General features: G+C 41.5%; 1 protein-coding gene across 1 annotated transcript; it reads left to right on the top strand.

Annotated features, from left to right (window-relative positions):
* Positions 1 to 2,396: 2,396 nt before the first annotated feature.
* On the top strand, positions 2,397 to 20,390 carry CBX1 (chromobox 1). The gene is made up of 5 exons (XM_036339228.1): positions 2,397 to 2,618; positions 12,892 to 13,068; positions 13,560 to 13,737; positions 15,296 to 15,390; positions 18,418 to 20,390. Exons 2-5 carry the CDS (start codon positions 12,929 to 12,931, stop codon positions 18,560 to 18,562), a joined length of 558 nt encoding a protein of 185 aa, XP_036195121.1. The 5' UTR covers positions 2,397 to 2,618; positions 12,892 to 12,928; the 3' UTR covers positions 18,563 to 20,390.
* The last annotated feature ends 1,253 nt before the right edge of the window (positions 20,391 to 21,643 follow it).

Genomic DNA, 21,643 nt, shown 5'->3' with positions numbered 1-21,643 from the left:
TGCACCAACGTTCATCGCAGCATTATTCACAATAGCTAACGTGTGAAAGCAACCTAAGTGTGGAACAGTGAAGGGATGGGTAAGCAAAATGTGATATATACATACAATGGGATATTCTTCAGCCTTAAAAAGGGAGGAAATTTTAACATATATGACAACATATATCCATAATGTTCTTGAGAACATTACGCTAAGTGAAACAAGCCAGTCGCAAAAAGACAAATATTATAATCCCACTTACGTTGTTAGGGTCAAAAATAGAATATTGGGACTAGCTATGGTTATGGGAAATATTAATCATGCTCTGTTCACCGTGATTGCCTAATTCTGGTCAAAGAAAGGACATTCTAACCTGGCTGGGAGTTGTATGCCTCTAGGACCTTGGAGTCAACCTTGGAATGTGGTCCATTCTCATTCAAGAACTGCCTATTATCATGGAAAGATTAACAACCTTATCACCCAGTCAATGGAATCCCACCCCCACCTGCATTGCCTACTTCCCCATGCCTGTTTAATGGGTATAAAGTTTCAATTTTACAAATGAAAAGAGTTACAGAGATGAGTGATGGTGATGGTTGCACAACATTATGAATGTATTTAAGACCACGAACTGTACACATAAAAGTGGCTGAGATGGCAAATTATATATATTTTTAATATATTTTATTGATTTCAGAGCCAAAGGGAGAGGAGAGAAAGATAGAAACATCAATGATGAGAGAGAATCATTGATTGGCTGCCTCCTGCATGCCCAACATTGGGGATTGAGCCCAAAACCTGGGCATGTGTCCTGACTGGAAATTGAACCTTAACCTCAATGTTCACCCACTGAGCTATGCTGGCCGGACTTAGCTTACTTTGTAAGACTAACTTGAGTCTCTTGTTTATGCCTCTGGAAATCATAAGCAAAATTTGAACTGCTTCCCAAGATTGATATGAGGTAAGCACTGACCAATTCCCTATCATTTAAGAAAATTCTAGTATTGTAACTAATAACTGTGAAGAATAAAGTCATTGCTTTCCCACTAATGTAATGCTTTACAACAATACACCTCTAAGCCTCATTCCATGTTTTGGTTTGAGTGCTCCCAGTTTACAAACTGTCTTTCAATCTGTGTGCACAGTAAATGTTTACTAATTACTACTTATGAGTCATTGGTTTTTCTTTGGCTATTTCTGAACCTTAGACACAAGCACGGTTTCTGCCTATTTCTGTTTCTTTGGGGTGACTGGTGGCGTGCTCACGAAGATAAGGGGATTCTTTGCTAATGCTATCCTTTGGCACAGCTAATAAAAAGGGTAAATTCAAGATGCCATGATGACACCTACCAGAGGGACCTAACATAGTCTAAAGCAAGCACGTCAAATTTGCAGCCTGAGGGCCGTAGGCGGCCCAATAACGAATATTTTTGCGGTCCAGCCAACATAATGGTATGTAAAAACCGTTTTAATAAAAATTTTGTAACTTAATTTTTACAATATCCTGTTATACATAATTATTAATAATGAACTACAATGTTCGCTGACTGATTACTATAATCGTGTTGCATTTATTTCCCTGATGGGCCTTACTTGCAGGCGCACTATTTCTCTCCACTAATACTAGCAGTGAATACTAGTATTTTAGCAGCCGATTGCCACGTCATTAGTCTTGGCCTGACTTGTTTGGTGTGTGCAACAGGAGACATTTCGCTTTCAGAGAACAAAAAGAGTAGGTTTATTTGCGTTACACTTATTAATTTGTGCAGTTCTTCAGTGTCTGGTAAGTTAATGTTTAAGAAAAAATATTAATTTTTATTGAAATGTTCTATTATTTTATGTTAATGATGACTCATTTACTTCAGTCCTTTGTATTCAGCATGTCTCTATCGAAATACACCTACGTTTCTATGAAAATTGAAGCTTTTGTTTTTTAGCGGCCACATAAACTTAAACCTTGTTTATTTGGCCCGTGTTAGCCTTTGAGTTTGACATGCTTGGTCTAATGAGTCAGGGAAGACCTCCAAAGGAAAGTAATCTAAAGGCTGAGAAGTAGGAGCCTTACAGAAATTTGAGGAGGAGGGAATTAAGGATTTCAGAGATTTTTGGAGATTTTGTAAAGTTCTGGTGAGAAACCTGTTAAGATTCAAAAATGTTGAGAATGTGAATTACTCTCCAGAAGTGGCTCATCTTTCAGACCAAGCATCAAGGGACGTGCTTACAAAAGCACATGTTCTAATTTTCTAGGTAACAAGGTTCTAAACTACACTCCTCCAACACCAGGCAGTTTAAAAACGAAAACTCCCTGAAACCCTCCTAAACAGTGCGTGGCGGCGTAAGACGCGCACAGCACCTTGGGTCTTGTAGTCTCGGAGAGACTCTGTGTCCCATAGAGCAGTGCGGCAGGTCGTCGCGCCTGCGCAGTGCGGGCGGCGGGCAGCGCAGAGTGAGAAGCTCTTTTGTTCGGCTAAGGAGAGGGCCGTTGGCTCGGGCCTGCGGTACGCCGCTTCAGTGAGGGGCTCGGCCGCGGCCACCCGGCCTGTTGCTTTTCTGGGCGCCACTCCTCCGGGCCCCACGCCGGCGGGACGCGCCAGTAGCGCAGCACCGATTCCTCTCCTGCTCTTGGGCGCTGCTCTGAGGTAAGGAGTCCGCTAGAGGCGGGGAGGCGGCGGGGGATGGCGGGGGAGGTGCGCGGCGGCGGCGGGAATCCTGGGTGAGGAGCCCCGGCTCACCGCCGAGCTGGGGCACCGGCCGCGCGCCCTTCCCGCGCCGGGCTTTTCCGCCGCGCGCTGGGAGTCGGACGGCGAGCGCCGCAGGGATGAAGGGGGCGGGGCGGAGCATTCCGAGGCGGACGTTGGAGAGGTTCGGCGTGGGCCTAGCTCTCGCGGGTCGCTCGCTCTTCGCGCCCTGGGTAGACCCAGGCAGTGTTACCTGGACTGGGTGGGCGGCTGCAGGATTGCACCGGAGAGGAGGGACGTGGTGGAGATCGGGGAACGGGACGGGCCGGGCAGCCTTAACGCTTGGACATTAGTGCGTTTGGAGGGTTCACAGCGGCCAGAACCGAGGCTTAGAAGTGAAACCTGAGAACTTGGGGTCTGGTCGGGGCTCCCAGAGGCATTCCGCTTGCAAAGTAACTTGGAGTAAGTTGTAAGGGGTGCCGCGCAGCCCAAGGTGCGGAGGAATGGGTGAGCAAACTGGTGCATGCGATACATGGGGAAGGGGCGAGGAGGAGGGGGGCGGAGGGAGGAGCAGTTATTTGCCTGCCTTGGCTCTCGAGGCGGAAAGAACTGTGAGCGCAGGCAGAGGGGAGGTTCGAGGGTGTGTCCGTAAGGTGTTGAAGATAAAGGGGGGGACCTGGCTGCCCTTCCTTCCGGGTGGGTCGCGCGGGGAGGCTGTAGAAATGATGTGTGAAGGAAGGGTGGTCGGCGCACGCATTCTTCCCTCTTCCAGGCCTTCTGCTGCCTTCACTCCGTGGTTCCTTGGGAAGTGGAAAGTTCGAGTGCAGCTCTTTCAACTTTGGTTCAGAATTCGTCTCTTAACGTTTTTATCTGGGATTGGTACTGGTCGGTCACACAGGGCAGTGAAATGGTAGGAATGTGTAGATGAGCTAACATTTAAGGGGTTACTACGTTACAGTTTGAGGGATGTGGGAAATTGGGAGACAAAGAGGGGGAAGTTCCTTAGATCGTCCCACCCCCAGCCCCTTGGGCTCTTTGTGTTGTTGTTGGTTTTTTTTTTAGCCAGACTTGTTGGGAAATTTGACTACAGAGTGAGCAGTACTTTGCCTCCTTTTCTAAGCTTCAAATGAAGGTTTTTTCATGAATTTGTATAATATTCGGGCATATATTGGTTTAACTCCGTTGAGCTGATGCTGATTCAAAGATCAGTTACACTAGAAGCTCCGGCCCAGAGGAGAGAGCCTCCTCGGTCACGGTAAGAATCGTGGCAGCAGCTTGAAATAGTCCTGGAAGGCCCCTGGCTGTGGAATAGATGCGTGAGTACAACTGGGACAGTAGTGCTTTTGGACATTTGCATAGGAAGTGGTATGATTGAAGGACACCTTGTTGGAATCAGTTGCCCCTTAATAAAACATCAGGAGTGTTAAGGATCTTCCGTCATTTCTAACGTTCCCTGTGGTTCTGTTCTTTTCCCATTGGATGCTGTAGCCTAAATTGTTTCCTTTATCATTAAAAATGTAAATAGTGTGTAGCCAGGTGCTTCTAGTTTCTTGATTAAAGAAGACCAAGCAAGGATGCCCTAGTCTTCTGTATTTTTGACTACAGGATACTAAAAAATTTCTAACCATACATGGAAAGAAAAGAAGCAACCATTATATCTTCCAGTACCCATTTTAGTGAGTAGGGAAATGTTTCTTTCTGAGTTCACACCATTTAAAACGGGAATTGATGCATTTTTGTCATTTCCTAGTCATTTATATTTCAAAATCTCCCTTTTTTGTATTCTATCTCTGGTGGTATAACAGATTTTGCGTTAGACTTGATAGGTTTTTTCACTTCATAATAATAATAATAGCCATTCCCTTTAATAATAACCAACACATTGAAGGCCTAATAGAACTATGGTATTTGAGTGGTTAGTGTCAGTAACCTGGTTTTATTGTGTTAACTGTGAATGCTTTGGTCTCTGCTTTTAATTCCAACTTAGTCATAATTCTGGTGTAGCTTTCTAATAACTTTTGTTTCATCTTAAACAAAAATATTTGCTTCATATATAGCTGTTCTGATATTTGCAGATCCCTGTGGCCTCTCAACCCAAATCTATAGTTTCATTCACATCTACATACTATAAAGGGGTTAGCCAAGTTTCTGATTACATCTCAGATAATATTCTAGTTTTATTCACACATCAGTATTTTAGTCCTAGATCCTGGAATTAGAAGGCAGAGATTCCTTTAGAAAATAAAATCGTTGCCCTGGCTGGTTTGGCTCACTGGATAGAGCATCGGCCTGGGGACTGAAGGGTCCCGGGTTCAATTCTGGTCAAGGACATGTACCTTGGTTGCAGGCACATCCCCAGTAGGGGGTTTGCAGGAGGCAGCTGATGGATGTTTCTCTCTCATCGATGTTTCTAACTCTCTATTCCTCTCCCTTCCTCTCTGTAATAAAATATATTTAAAAAATAAATTAAATAAAATTCTTGTTCACTGGATATGTGGCACAAGTTCTTGTTTTCTGCTCAGTAAAGTTTTCTGTCTGGAAAGCATTTGCCTTACAAACAGCCACAGCTAACAGCCTAAAAGCAGTTTGGAAACATGAATCAGGAGGACTACAAACTGAATATACTGCACCTGCCTTCACCTGCCTTTTGCTGCGTATATAGTTGCTAATGCTCAGCAAAGGTACTTCTTCCTTGTTTTCCATTTAGGGCTAGTAGGTTAGGTGTATCTTGCTGATCATTCCCTAAAAAGCTGACAGCTTTGGACTTCTGTTCCCTGATTATCTGAGTCGGAGACATTCATCTTTATTGCCCATGTAGGGTTCAACACCTTTGAGTGTCTTAAGTGGAAATAGAAACAGAATGCTTTGGGAAATGCAAGGAAAAGAGAAATAATATTCAGCTTGGTTGGGTAGGGAAATAATACTTTATTTGGTTTAGCGTATAATATTTAGCTTCTTAATAGTAAGCAAGGCCATGCATGGAGAAACATGCAGGATATGTTCGGGTTATGGTTTTCTGTTTTGTATTGTTTTTACATATATTTTTATTGATTTCAGAGAGGAAGGGAGAGAGAAACATCAATGTTGAGAGAGAATCATTAATTAGCTGCCTCTTGCATGCCCTGAGGATCAAGCCCACAAACCGGGCATGTGCCCTGACTAGGAATCAAACGGTGACCTCCAGGTTCATAGGTCGACATTCAACCACTGAGACATTCAACCACTGAGCCATGCCAGCTAGACTGGTTTTCTGGGGTTTTTTTTGTTTGTTTGTTTTTTTAATATATTGATTTTTTACAGAGAGGAAGGGAGAGAGACAGAGAGTTAGAAACATCGATGAGAGAGAAACATCGATCAGCTGCCTCCTGCACATCCCCCACTGGGGATGTGCCCGCAACCCAGGTACATGCCCTTGACCGGAATCGAACCCGGGACCCCTCAGTCCGCAGGCCAACGCTCTATCCACTGAGCCAAACTGGTTTCGGCTGGTTTTCTGTTTTGACAGCAGTGTAGGTTTTATGAGGGAAACAGTAGTATAGAATGGTAGGAACCAAAGGAGTTAGATGTTAAATACTGTGGAGTTTGGACTTTAAGGAGGAAGAGGCCTTGTACACCAGGAATCGAACCGCATCCTCCTGGTTCATAGGCTGATGCTAAACCACTGAGCCACACAATCTGGGCTTACCTTTTTATATTTTACTAGAGGCCCGGTGCATTGGGAGGGTGGGCGGCACATTGTGTCCCTCAGCCCAGCCTGCTCCCTCTCACAGTCAGGGAGCCCTGGGAGCCCTCATAGCCATGAGCAGTGACTGAGGGGGAGTGCCCAGACCACCAGGGGGAAGCTCCTATGTTGAGCATCTGCCCCCAGGTGGTCAGCGCACATCATAGCGACTGGTTGTTCCGCCTATTGGTCGATTTGCATATTACCCTTTTATTATATAGGATCTTTAGGTCCTGGCCTTGTGTGTCTTACTATTGGGGACTTTGGGAAATTTTCTTTGCTTCAGTAAGCCTTAGTTTCCTCATTTGTCAAACAGGCTTAAAAGAGTTGTTCTGAGGATTGAATTAAGTGCCTTTATATGCATTAAGTGTTAAGTATTCAATACGTGTTTAGTTGTTATTATGTTATTGTCACTTAGCCTTAAGGGATTCGCAAAAGCCTGTACTTCTTGGGTGTCCTTATATTCTGCTAGCCTGACCAAACAGCTCCATTTGCCTGGTTCTGAGAGGGTTCCTGTGATGTGGAATTTACTTGGTCACCCTATATTCCACCCAGGTTCTTAGTAAATGCTGATTGATTTGATTTGGTTTTTTAAATAGATAGTATTAAAAGCTAGTAGAGCTGTAGATATAAACTTTTATAGCTATTAATTGACTAGGTCTTAAACCTAAGCTAGAGGGGGAAGGAAAACAAAGAATGGAAAAAGAGACTAGCTGAAAGAAAGGATGAAGTGGGTAGTGGTGCGCACAATAATGATCACCTGGTCACTGCCTACCACTCCCCTCAGTCTAGCTCTTTCTTATCTGGCCACGTTTGTATTCCGCATAAAGCAAGCTCTACATACCTTAGGACTTTGAGCCAACTATTCCCTAAACTTGGTGTATTTTTCTGATTTTTGCTGAGTTGTTTTGTCAGTCGGTTCTCTTTTAATGTTACTTAATCTAAAGGTATTTTTTACTAATTTTGTTTTAGATGATCTTTTTAATTTTTTAAAGTTAAATACAATTACTATTTGTTTTATTAATTATTTTAAAGGTCTTTCTTTATTGTTGAAAGTATTACATTTGTCCCTTTTTTTCTCCCATTGACTCCTTATAGCCCACCCCCATCCCCTGTCCCGGGCCCACCCTATTATCTGTGTCTGTGAGATCCAAGTTCATAACTTGTATATGTATAAAGTCCTTTGGTGGATCTCTTCCTACCCACCCCACCTTCCCTCTGAGATTCAAAATTCTGTTCCAGGCTTCTTTGTCTCTGGACCTATTTTGTTCAACAGTTTATTATGTTCACTAGATTCCACATATGAGTGAGGTCATGTGATACTTGTCTTTCTCTGGCTTATTTCGTTTAGCCAAATAATCTCAGGGTCCTTCCATGCTGTCTCAAAGGGTAAGAGATCCTTTTTTTTTTTTTTTAACTGCTGCATAGTATTCCATGGTGTAAATGTACCACAGCTTTTTTATCCACTTATGTACTGATGGGCACTTGTGCTGTTTTCAGATCTTAGCTATTGTAACTTGTGCTGCTATGAACATAGGGGTGCATACATTTCTTTCTGATTGGTGTTTCAGGTTTCTTAGGATATATTCCTAGAATTGGGATCACTGGATCAAAGAGCAGTTCCATACTTAATTTTTTGAGGAAACTCCATACTGTTTTCCATAATGGCTGCACCAGTCTGCATTCCTACCAGCAGTGTACTAGGGCTCCCTTTTCTCCATGTCCTCACCAGCACTTGTCATTTGTTGATTTGTTGATGGTAGCTATTCTGGCAGGTGTGAGGTGATACTTCATTATCGTTTTAATTTGCATCTCTCTGATGATCAGTGACTTTGAGCATTTTTTTCATATGTCTCTTAGTCATCTGTATGTTCCCTTTGGAGAAGTATCTATTTAGGTCCTTTGCTCATTTTTTTTTTTTTTAAATCCTCACCCAAGGATACTTTTTTATTGATTTTTAGAGACAGAGGGAAACAGAGAGAGAAATATCAATGTGAGAGAAACACATCGATTGCCTCCTGCATGCACCTCAACCAGTTGTTACCACTTTCGTTTCTGGTTTTACTTATTTGGGTCCCCTCCCTCTGTTTCTTGATGAGTCTGGCTAAAGATTCATCAATCTTGTTTATCTTTTCAAAGAACCAGCTCTTGGTTTCATTGACTTTTTTTTTTTTTTTTTTTTCGTTTCTATGTCATTTATTTCTGCTCTGATCTTTATTATGTCCTCCTTTCTACTTACTCTGGGCTTTTCTTTTTTTAAAAAAAAATATATATATATATATTTTATTGATTTTTTACAGAGTGGAAGGGAGAAGGAGAGGGATACAGAGTTAGAAACATTGATGAGAGAGAAACATCGATTCAGCTGCCTCTTGCACGCCCCCTACTGGGGATGTGCCCGCAACCCAGGTACATGCCCTTGACCGGAATCGAACCCGGGACCCTTCAGTCCGCAGGCGACGCTCTATCCGCTGAGCCAAACCGGTTAGGGCAAGGGCTTTTCTTCTTGTTCTCTTTCTAATTCTTTACATTGTAGGGTTAAATAGTTTATTATTATTATTATTATTATTTTTTTTTTGAGGTACACCTGTAATGTTATGAACTTCCCTCCCAGGAATGCTTTTGCTGTGTCCCAGAGGTTCGGGGTTGTTGTGCGTCCATTTTTGTTTGTTTCCAGGAAGTTTCAATTTCTTTCTTGATCTCATTGGTAACCCATTCATTGTTTAATAACATGCTATTTAGCCTCCATGTGTCTGACTTCACACTGGGGATCAAGCCCACAACTCGGCCATGTGCCCTGACCAGGAATTGAACCGTGACCTCCTGGTTCATAGGTCGATGTTCAACCACTGAGCCACGCTAGCTCGGCTGATTACGGCACTTTTGATATAATTTGGTTGCCAAGATGTTTAGGGGAGTGGCAAGTATTGTTGGTTAAAGGCTTCCCTCCCCCCAATATGCTGCAACACTGATCTGAGTTCCTTCGAAATTTTCTTGCAAGCAATTCTAATTGAGAATGCTCCTTCATACTATCTCTGCTGGTGTTTAGTTAGAGACGGCCATCTTCAGGGAGAGGAGGCTCCCTTTGAAATAGTCCATTTGGAAGCTATAAGAGAATAGTTGCCCATCATATTTAAGTAGACTCTTGGCTCTTCTGAAGGTACTAGATTCTATAGGAGGAGTGGGTTGCATTCTACTGAGTTTGGAAACAGTTTATTCAGAAACCTAGAGAACTACCTATGAATAAGGGGGAAACACGCTGGGAAGCCTGGCTGAGAATCTTCCGTGTAAAGAATCCAATCTCTGGAGGTAGATGCTGGGAAGAGCCCATTAAGAAAGCTCAAGAGAAAAGTGGGAATCTGTTTTCTGCATTCTCTACTTATTTTAATCGTTCTTAGGACAGTGATTTGAGTAAAGATGTAAATCAAGTGGTCTTACTTTAGATTTCCCCATTTAGGAAATTTTCTTTACCTAACCTTAAGGATTTTATTCTTATTCTATTCTGTGACTCGTACTCCCTGGGGCCATGCTAATGATAAAGGGAAGAGAGGCTTATAGTAGCTAGAGATTAGCCTGAAGCTGACCTGACCCTTGTGGTTCATAGTAGCAGGATCAGATGGGCAGTATTCAATGCCATTTCTTTTTCTTTTTTAAGGATAGATCTCATTTTATTATTTTTCAAAGTAAGTTTATTGGGGTAACATTGGTTAATAACATTATAATTTTCAGATGATAGATTATAAATTGACATCTGTATATTTAATTGTGTGCTCCCCACCCTAAGTCTAGTTTCCTTGCATTACCATAAGTGAAATGCTGTTTATTTTTGTAAGGCAATTATAGGTATTTAATGTAGATAACATTGAGCCTTAAATAGCTCTGAATTTTGATGCCATAGTAATAGAATACCTTCCTTTCTTAAATTTAATTACTTAGAAGGGTTATTAGCGGACACTTACGTTTTTTGGATCATCTATAACCCATTGTTTCCCTTCCATCTATTGAAAAAGGGAATGTCTTCCAGTTTTCAAGTCCAGTTTAATGTAGGGAGTTATCTAGCCCTTTGTTATCTAAAAGTGATTGTCAGTTTATTTTTCTCTGCTCTTTTTAACCAAAGACTGACCATGAATTTTGCTACCCCTTCAATCAACAGTAAAAATAAGCAAGCAAAGAGTAGCACTTGTTCTTGGGAAAAAACATTGCTGCATTTATCCAAAAGGAAAATGGATTTTTCTTTACACATAAAATAACATTTGTCATATGGCAATCAGAATTTGGAAACGTGAATTAAGATCTCCCTTCAGAAGCACAGCTTCTGAATCGGGCACAATGAAGCTATCCAGGAGTTAGCCAAAGGTTACATGAAGTCCAGTGATTAGTCTGTGGAAGACTCCTGTCACTTTCTCTAACGCAGTGGTTCTCAAGCTTCCTAATGCCGCGACCCTTTAATACAGTTCCTCATGTTGTGGTGACCCCCAACCATAAAATTATTTTCATTGCTACTTCATAACTGTAATTTTGCTACTGTGATGAATCGTAATGTAAATATCTGATATGCAGGATGTATTTTCATTGTTACAAATGGAACATAATTAAAGCATAGTGATTAATCACAAAAACAATATGTAATTATATATGTGTTTTCCGATGGTCTTAGGCGACCCCTGTGAAAGGGTCGTTCAACCCCCAAAGGGGTCGCGACCCACAGGTTGAGAACCGCTGCTCTCAGGGATAGAGGTTTTGGGAGTCAAGAAAAGTCAGTCTTCAGTATGTAAATAGAGAGAAAGAGTGTTGAAAAGATACTCTTAGATTTGTGTTCGGAAGGGGGAAGGTACCTTGGGTGTTGCCTTAGGCCACACACACTAAAAGCATCTCAGAAAACATTGTTTTGCGTGCTCTGCAAAAGTTCAAAATACCTAGTGGGGAGAAGTGTCTACATGTTTTTCTTACTCGACCTTAAGCTTCAGGAAGACAGGGACCATTTCTTACTCTGTTGAATCTCCAGTATCCAGCAATGTCTAGAATTTTCTAGTAGCCACAAACAAATGTTTGATTTTTCATTGTCAGCATTGTTCACAGATGCCGACATGGGAATATCTGAGTGTAAACCTAGGTAAGCATCTGTAGATAAGATTCATAATGATGGCCCTAGCTGGTTTGGCTCAGTGGTTAGAGCATCAGCCTGCAGACTGAAGGGTCCCAGGTTCGATACCAGTCTAAAGCACATGCCTGGGTTGCTGGCTCCATCCCCAGTAGGGGATGTGTGGGAGGCCGCCAGTCAATGATTTTCTCTCTCTCTCCCCCTCTCCCTTTTCTAAAATCAATAAAAATATATTTATTTTTTTTAAAGATCCATAATGATGATCCTGACTTTTATGAAAAGTTTGCTATATTTCATATAGTCTATAGATGGACTATTTCTAAAATACATTCTATCTGTACAGGCCAGTTCTAAAGTATTTTGAAATTTCTACAACCAGTTTAACCAAACCAAATTGGCATTGTCTTAAATTCAAACATGGTAGTAACTTCTTTATTGTTTGGATCATCTGCCATACTCTTGATTGATTGTATCTCATTCTGGGCAACTGATCCATCAATTTGTAGATTTTGGCCAGTTTGGTAGATCAGTTTTGTTGTGTTGGTATCTTTTGGTGCCACCTACTGACACAAATTGGTAAACCATAAGGCTTTAAGCCTACCAGGAGTCAAAGAATTATATGAAGGGCAAAAGAAAATAGATTTATAGGGGACTAGAATTTTAGCACTGGAAAACCCCTTAGAAAGGTTGGTGTATTTTAGGAATAAAATCAGGTTCTATTATCTGTGATAACTAAGCTCCCCCCCATTTTCCAAAAATTTTCAGCCTTAGAAATAAACTAAACACAATGAGAAGTTAACAAGAAACTTGTGACATATAAATTAATGGCGGCATTCAGAAAAGACTGCATAAAGAATCTTGAGGGGACTTAAAAGAGAGGGTGTTTTAACAGTGCGGAGGAATGGGTTATATACATATACAAAAGGGAAAATTAAACTAGACATTTAATAAATAGGACAAACTATTTCCCACAGTAAAAAATCAAGCCCGGTACTATAATGAAATGGAAAACAGAATAGAAAAAGTACGGATCAGGGGGTTATATGTATATGTTTGATGTATATACATTATTTTTTAGGATTGATTTTCTTTCAGGATAATATATTTTAGGTATGCTTTATAGTAAAAGCGGTATTGGGAACTTTTTAACTTAGAATATGTATAAAAATTTTATGTAGCTATACAAGAATAAGTTTTGCTGTGAGATTAGTTGGAGCTATTTTATGAACTAACTTTCTAGCTGAGTATATCAGCAAATTTCATTGTGTATTGAAGGTGAATAGTCATAGCACTTAAGTAAGCAACACACACTACTAAAGTCATCTATGACGTCCCTGGTTTTCTTAGCATCCATATATTCACATAACCAACAAGAGTGTGCCCTTACATCCTTTTTATTTTCTTTATTTTAGCAGCGTCACCCTTTATACCAGAAAACTGGCGGGCACTATGGGGAAAAAACAAAACAAGAAGAAAGTGGAGGAGGTGCTAGAAGAGGAGGAAGAGGAATATGTGGTGGAAAAAGTTCTCGACCGTCGAGTGGTAAAGGGCAAAGTGGAGTACCTCCTCAAGTGGAAGGGGTTCTCAGAGTACGTTTCACTGACCTGGGTGAATCCATTCATTTCATCACCAACTATTTCTCAGGAGTCTAGTAATGTCAAGCAAGGGCTAGGGTGTTTCAACGGGTGCAGTGTGACTCAGGCCTGGCCTTCATGGCTCATAATCTAACTAGGAAAATGGTCTATATGTATAAAGTGCTATAATACAAGACAGTGATTTCTGAACGATTTTGTGTGTGGCTTTAGACTTATACACATTTGCAAGAGAAAGTACATTTTTTTTGAGAGAGGCGTTTCTAAATTTTCAATTTGCACTAAAAAGCACCCCCCCCCTCCCCCCATCCTTGACCCCAAGTAATTTTAACTTTGCTCAGTTCTCGATCTTGGGCAAACTCTAGTTACTCACTGTTAACTCCTCTTTGCCAAGGACACATGGCTCCTGTCCTCCTGTGCTGCTTTCTCCTTTCTGTGAGCATGCTAACTTGAAGTGGAAAGTGACTCACTGTGTGCTCTGATTTCAGTGAGGACAACACGTGGGAGCCAGAAGAGAACTTGGATTGCCCCGACCTCATTGCTGAGTTTTTACAGTCGCAGAAAACCGCACATGAGACAGATAAATCAGAAGGAGGCAAACGCAAAGCTGACTCTGATTCTGAAGATAAGGGAGAGGAGAGCAAACCAAAGAAGAAGAAAGAAGAGGTAAGGGTAGGAATGAGCATTGTTACTAGCCAGCATTCTTACTGCTGTCAACGAAGCTGAAAGCCAGCTAATTTCAGTACTTTTGTTCTGCTGCTGCTTAAATATGAACAGCCATCTCTCAGTCCTTTTGGACTCTTAGGCTAATGCTTAGAGTATTTGGGGGCTCATTACTCTCATAAAGCCAGCCACATAATCTACTTTTATTTTATGTGAAGGTTCAGGAACAATTCATTCCTGTAAGTCGGTAGCATTCAGTGTTTTGTCTTTTTGTTTTTTTGTTTTTTAATATATTTTTATTGACTTCAGGGAGAAAGGGAGAGATGGAAACATCAACAATGAGAATCATTGATTGACTGCCTCCTGTATGCCCCACACTGGGAATTGAGCCTGCAATCCAGGCATGTGCCCTGACCAGGAATCGAACCTTGACCTCCTGGTTCATAGGTCGACGCTCAACCACTGAGCGACACCAGCCAGGTTATTTTGTTTTTAAAAAAAATAGTTTATTGATTTTTAGAGAGAGGAAGGGAGAAGGAGAAGAAAGAGCTAGAAACATTGATGTGAGAGCACAACATTGATCAGCTGCCTCCTGCACTCCCCCTACCGGAGATTGAGCCCACAACCTGGGCATATGCCCTTGACCAGGAATCAAACCAGCAACCTTCTAATACGTGGAACAGTGGCCAACCAACTGGGCCACACCAGCCAGGGCTCGGTCAATGTTTTAATCATTACAGGTTCAAGGTAGCTCTTTTAATCCATTCTCAGTACCTTAAAGTAAGTTGTCTATTTTATATATACGTATATATAAAATAATAAAAGGATAATATGCTAATTAGACCGAATGACCTTCTGGACGACCACACTATGACACCCACTGGCACCAGGACAATCATCACGCTATGATTGCCTCGCAGAGGGAGGCTCAGGCCACCGACCAGTGAGCTGTGGCAGGTGGGCAGGGCCTTCCTCTGTGAGGGAAGCCTGGGTCCTGGGTGCCGGACGGAAGCTGGCAGCTGGGGGAAGGAAGGCCTACTCTTGCATGAATTTCGTGCATTGGGCGGCCTATAGTATGTGTGTGTGTGTGTGTCTGTATTACTGGTTTCAGAGAGGGAGGAGAGAGAGAGAGAGAAACATCAATAATGAGAGAGAATCATTGATTGGCTGCCTCCTGCACGCCCCACACCTGGGATCGAGCCCACAACCCAGGCATGTGCCCTGACCGGGAGTTGAACTGTCACCTCCTGATTCATAGGTCAACACTCAACCACTGAGCCACGCTGGTTGGGCAAATAAGTTGTTTTTTGAGGGTGATGAAGCCTTTGTTAACATTTTTTTTGCTTTGAGTTCTATGTCCCTTTTTACACGTGGAGAAACCTCAAGCATTTCAGAGCTTGGTGGGATAATCATTCAGAACAATTCTAAAAGGATTGGAACCATGGTATTGGTGAAATATTGACAAAAGAGTTTGTGTACATGAATAGAGAAACAGGAGTAACTCCAGTCTGGATAGCAGCCCCACATACTTAAAATTTTTCAATCGCTCTGGTTTTTGCAGCCAGAAAAGCCTCGAGGCTTTGCCCGGGGTTTGGAGCCTGAACGGATTATTGGAGCTACAGACTCCAGTGGAGAGCTCATGTTCCTGATGAAATGGTGAGTCTGCCACTGGCTCTGTGTGTGTGTGTTTTTCTCCCATTTGTTCCATGCCAGAGAAAAGAGCTGGACCTTCGAAATTCCAGTCACCCAGGTGTGAAATCTTTAAGATGGCATAGTCCTTCGGTAGTGACCCTCGGCCTGACTGTCAACCTGGACTCATGATTTACAGGTAGGGGCCCTTAGGATTTTCAGATTTTTGGCCATTTTTTTTAGGAGGTGGGAGAAAATCTAGAGTGGAGAGGGTATGGGGAGGAATCACATTTCACTTTCCTAAGTGAAAGGAAAAAATAAGAAATGTGATTGAACCATCCTCCCCTCCTACCACCTCCTTAATAAAGATTAGGCTGGCCCCAGGCTCAGAAATTCTGTTAACTTCTCTGACTTAGGAAAGAATTTCTGTAGCTTTTCTTTGTCCTTAATTGTTAGATTCTTTCCAATTCGTACAGATTCTACAGTTCCAAGATCAGCCAGCAGGGGTCATATACTGAGCATAGAGCATGTCTACATTTTTCTCCATTAAGTATAAACGCCAATGATAGCAATACTCTATGAAACAGCTTAATGGAAACAGTTGTAACCCCACATTTTGGATAATTTCCCTACTCTGTCCAAAAGGAAGGCCTCCCTTTTTTAAAAAAATTGAAAATGCTTGTGCTTTTTTCCCCTCAAGTGGATCTCAGTCATTGTTTTTAAAATATATATTAGGAGTGAATAATTCTAAGCCTTTGCCTATGAAGACAACATTATAGGTGCTTTGTCCTTTGGCCAGTCTAGAACCTTCTCTGAAACTCATATTTGTACTAACTCTTCTCTAGAAGGTAGCCAGAGAGGTCTAAGTTTAACACCATAGGAAGCCTGTGTCACAGCTAGCTAAACCTGTTTTCTTCCTATGCATTCCTTGGGTGTTTACTGAATCTGACCTTCTTTTAGCTGATTTATTGCTAGCCCATAAAAGAAAAGGGATTTTTTTGGTTTTTATGTGTGGGGGTGGGGGTTTTTGTTTTTAAGGTGCTGCATTTGGAGGGAAAGAACTGATTCCAGGAGTTACTCAGTCCAGCTAGAGTACACTTTCTCTATCTACATTTCACCTGAGTTAGAGTAGTATCTTCATGTTCCTTAAGATTACACTCCTTTGGTTGACTCACTGCTGTGTGTAAAGATTATAGCTGAATATAACCCTTTATGTTAAAGATTGATTTTGATTATAAAACCAAGTTCATTTTGAAGTTATTTTCCTGGGGGGTGGAGATATTTGTCCATTTCCAAAAATAGCAAATATTCCTATGCAGTGAAATGATTGAACTTACTTCTGAGGACATTGTTGAACAAGGGGCAGCCTGCTTCAGATTCTGATACTGTTATACTCCTTTCTCTCCCATTTTTTTGAATCCGGTATTCAGAAACATACTTTACCAGCTTCATCCCTGATACTGTGGAGCTGTGGAGCTTTGCTTTACCCTGTTGCTGGGTTTCTGGAACTTTTGAGTGGTGCCTCATCAGAGATTCTATCATACTAGATGCCCGGGGTCCCTCAGGCTGGCCTACGGGGATTGGACTGAAACCGCCTCTCCGACATCCCCCCAAGGGGTCCTGGATTGCAAGAGGGCACAGGCCAGGCCGAGGGACCCCATCAGTGCACGATCCGGGCTGGAGAGGGACTGCAGGAGGGCTCCAGGGCATGTCCGGCCCGTCTAGCCCAGTCCCTATCAGCTGGACCCCAGCAACAAGTTAACCTACCGGTCGGAGCGTGTACCCCCTGGTGGTCAGTGCGCGTCATAGCGACTGGTCGAATGGTCAAACAGTCAGAGGGACACTTAGCATATTACATATTAGCCTTTTATATATAGATATCTACTGCCTGCCCTATACTACAACTTCCATCTGAGACATTCCCAATGACCTAAAGATAGAGTGTACTCCTTTGTCCCTTGGAATAGATGTGATTTTTTACATTTTGAGAACATTTTAATATTCAGAAGAATATAGAGCAGTGATGGCGAACCTATGACACGCGTGTCAGAGGTGACACACAAACTCATTTTTTTGGTTGATTTTTCTTTGTTAAATGGCATTTAAATATATAAAATAAATATCAAAAAATATAAATCTTTGTTTTACTATGGTTGCAAATATCAAAAAATTTCTATATGTGACACAGCACCAGAGTTAAGTTAGGGTTTTTCAAGATGCTGACACGCCGAGCTCAAAAAGTTCGCCATCACTGATATAGAGAATTACATTACAGTCCAGTCATTTTCTACCTCTCCATGTTGAAGAACCATTTCAAAGCACCTGGGAGTTCTGGCATATCTGTGAGCATGGCATTTGGTAATGTTAAACGGTATAATTATGAGTTAGCAAGAAAGTATTCACCTGTATTGGCTCTGGCCAATGTGAGATTGGTATTCAGTGTTATACAGCATAGTATGAAATCCTATTACAAAGCCAAGATCTCTCCATGGGTCCCCGGCAGCTGGCATATGGCTTTTGGAAGAATGTGGTAGTCTTTCTTCCCTCAGAGTCGTGCTTTTTCTGGCCTTTCCCAGAGGTTCAGTTGTGATAGATTGAGTTAGATCACTTACCTTTTTTTTTTTTTTTTTTTAATTTTTTTTTTTTTTTAAATATATTTTATTGATTTTTTACAGAGAGGAAGGGAGAGAGATAGATAGTCAGAAACATCGATGAGAGAGAAACATCGACCAGCCGCCTCCTGCACATCCCCCACCGGGGATGTGCCCGCAACCCAGGTACATGCCCTTGACCGGAATCGAACCTGGGACCTTTCAGTCCGCAGGCCGACGCTCTATCCACTGAGCCAAACCGGTTTCAGCGATCACTTACCTTTTGACAAAGATACTCAAAGGGGATTTTCAACAGGATATCTACAAGAATGTCACTTAACCAAAAGCTGTCAGTAAATGCTGCTTTGGCCATATTAACACCCTTCCCTAGCTTATGCTTCTTACCCACGTTGGGAGACCACTAACACCTGGTCTCAAAGTCTCTCTGTGCTTTATTCTGCAGGAAAAACTCTGATGAGGCTGACCTGGTCCCAGCCAAGGAAGCCAATGTCAAGTGCCCCCAGGTTGTCATATCCTTCTATGAGGAAAGGCTGACGTGGCATTCCTATCCCTCAGAGGATGATGACAAAAAAGATGACAAGAATTAACTCTCCTGAGTACCAGCCCCTGTCACATCTGACTGTGGGTTTCAAGTGGGGAGGGGAAGGAGTTCTACTTGTCTTGATACCATAGAAGTGGCTTGAGAAGATGTCCTTTGAAGAGCCAGTATAGTTCTGTGCCCTACAGCAGCCCAAGTGCTTTAAAGCCGTTCCATGCTGTATAGTTTGCACACCCATCCATGTGGAGGGGAAGGAGGGTAAGTGTTTCAAGGCAATTCATTCTGCACTTTGCTGAGAAAAGCGAAGGGCCTTCTATGAAGGACAAAACTTGCAGAATGGGTATGTGTGAGAGCAAAAAGATACTGTAGATCTTCAAAGCGCATCTCCACAACCCACAGCCTTCTTCCCAATAGTGTTAACTGCATTTTTACAGCGTAGCATGTGTGTAGTTTTTGGCTATTACTGCTGTATTATTTGGGGGTGGGAGGGACGGGGTAGGAAGGAAGATGAGTAGGATTGTTTTTATTAAAATTTGGGGCCTGGTTGGGGAAATGGTGAAACAATGAAAAGAAGAAACAACTAATGATTTGGTTTTGTGTCCAGAATATTTTCTTTTAAAAAAATGTAATTGGCAATCTAATTGAGGACTCTGAGAGACTGTTTAAAAGCTGTGAATGCCTGAGACTTACAGGCCAAGGTGTTCCCTGCCGGAGATTAATTCTTTTCCCAACAAAGGACTAAGCCAGTGGATAAGTTACCAAAGTTGCCATTTGGGGCAGGGGGAAGGGGGATGGAAATTAGTTGAGAAGGGAAAGTCTTTTATTGGAGCATATATATAGGCAGATCATTCTGTCTTAGAGGTGCTAATTCTTAAAATTGACAAGACCCTTTCTCTCCTAATTATGAAGCTATAGACATTAGCTTGTCCATCCAAGCTCCTGGCTGAGGTATTTGGGGGGAGGAGAAGGGGATGGTATAGGAGGTGTGAGAGTAAAGAGGGGGCCCATGTTTTTAGGATGGAGAAACTCTTGGAGCCTCTCTGTGTTTTGAACTTTGAACTCTGAAACCATTGGTGGCAGGGTTCAGCCACTGACAGCACAAGTTCCTTGAATCACTTCAAGAGTTGGATTATTTCAAAAGCCCTGGTCTCAGGAGAAGATTAAACTTCCACTTTCATACTGGGGCAGTGGTTCACTTTAAGACACAAAACAAAAATTCTTTTTTTATCCCAAGAATTAATTACCCAAAATGCTGTCTTGACTCATGAAATCCGTCAGTTCTTGACATCATCCAGACCTACATCTAGACCTTCATTGTAAAATCCTTTTAGGCATGTGTTAGATTTCTGTGAAAACTTTGTTTAAATGTAAACTTCATACAACACTGTCAGTTTTTGTTTTAATAAAACTATATAGATTTATAATCCTTGATTTGTCTTAAGTCTTGCCAGAAACCCTCCTTGCCTTTTATTACCTTGTAGGTTCAGCCTGTTGGAAACAGCTTGTACACCTGGATGGTTTATTTCTTGAACACTGTAGGCTTGAGAATCTGGCACCTGGCCTGCATCTTTGAGTGGTCTCACTATGTTAATTGAGTAAATATTTATTGAGCATTTATAATTGCTGCAGAAACTGTAAATGTTGTCACATCATTCTGTCTTTCTTACTGCTCAAAGGTTGTTTGTTTGGCACTCTGTGACCTGATAACACTTCCAAACTATGATATGTTTGGGAACATGAGTTTTTTGAATTAGGTTTGGCTCCTGGTTCATGTATTTCATAGATTTGTGTGACCTTAGCTAAATTCAACTTTCCGGAATTTTCAGGAATTAGCCTTGGATTTGATTACTGAATTAAAATATCATCTATTTTCTTAATGTCGTTTTCTGCCTATAATTCTAGAGCCAAAATGGTACTTGACTCGTCGTTTATAAAAAGGGAAAGTGGGATTTACACTGAGATGAAATCAGTGTAAAATATTCAGCTCCCTTAGTACAAAGCATTTGTTTCAAGTAAACTGATGTGTAGATACTGTTTTGAAAATGTCTTTTAGGAGTTTGGGGGGACATAAGGAAAATTGAGCTGGGAGGCTTTTTCTTTGCAGAGGTCTGAGGGTATGTTCTTGGAGTTGGCAGCAGCAGAGCAATCAGTAGCTAAATAAAAGAGAGTTGGGGATGAGGTGGGCAGTGTTCTGGTTCTGTTCTGCATCATAAGATGTACTGAAACTAGCCTTCAGCATTGGTTTGTGTCCAGAATGGGCTGCTATTCGTCATTAGCCTTAACCTTTGGAACCTACTTCATTGTCATTTCTAGATTCCTGAACTCTTATAAAACTGTATCATTCCAGGGAAGACACTGAAAATGATATTACATACAATGAAAATTGAAATGGAGATAGGTATCCACACTTTTGTTATCTTTATCACATTTCTAGATTCAAGTTTAAGAATAATTTTTTCTCAAGTGATGATTGAAGCCACATATGCATGCAGAAATGTTAGAAATAACAAATATACATAGACACAACAAATATTAGAAACAAAGTATTCAGAGAATATTTCTTCAGGCAGTGCAAAATGTGTTTGTTGGATGGCTTCAATGAAATTGCATCATCATAGACCTCTTGCCAGGACTTGAAGAGGAGATAGGTTATTGCCTTAATTACTATTACAAAAGGAGAGCTTACTAATATGGTGACAATATCATTATTGGAGATGTCCTACATTGGCAGAACCAGTGAAAGAAAAAAACAGCAACAGCCTTGCTCCTCCACTGTCTTCAGTTGAGTTTCAAGTTGGTACAGTAAGTGGCCAGTATACTGACCACAGGAGCACTCTATCAACTGACAGTGCTAAGGAATACTTATGCTTTTCAGTGTCATTTGAAAGTTTTGACTACCAATTTTAAATAATTTTTAATAGTTGAATTTTTAAGTTGACTATTTGAATTTAATTTCAGATATCATCTTCTATACCAGAACTCATTCACACTCAGCTCATTTTGATTTTAATCCATGGCTATTTGGTGTTTTGGCTATGTGTGCTCAGCATACCTTTATAGTCTGTGGCATTGGGAATCTGTGTTACAAAGTAATTACCTCCCTCATACAGAAAGGGAAAATGATAGAGGA

Source organism: Myotis myotis, unplaced genomic scaffold, assembly GCF_014108235.1.
Source record: "Myotis myotis isolate mMyoMyo1 unplaced genomic scaffold, mMyoMyo1.p scaffold_m19_p_17, whole genome shotgun sequence".
Lineage (NCBI taxonomy): Eukaryota > Metazoa > Chordata > Mammalia > Chiroptera > Vespertilionidae > Myotis > Myotis myotis.
The sequence above is the reverse complement of the archived record's forward strand: the minus strand, read 5'-3'. Positions and strand labels throughout refer to the sequence as shown.

What these genes read in the sequence shown, in the direction of transcription:
- CBX1 (XM_036339228.1), top strand. Translation starts at nt 12,929, where the DNA reads ATGGGGAAAAAACAAAACAAGAAGAAAGTGGAGGAGGTGCTAGAAGAG. An exon ending in AAGTGGAAGGGGTTCTCAGA is followed by an intron (nt 13,069 to 13,559) that starts GTACGTTTCACT and finishes CTCTGATTTCAG; the next exon opens with TGAGGACAACACGTGGGAGC. An exon ending in CTCATGTTCCTGATGAAATG is followed by an intron (nt 15,391 to 18,417) that starts GTGAGTCTGCCA and finishes TTTATTCTGCAG; the next exon opens with GAAAAACTCTGATGAGGCTG.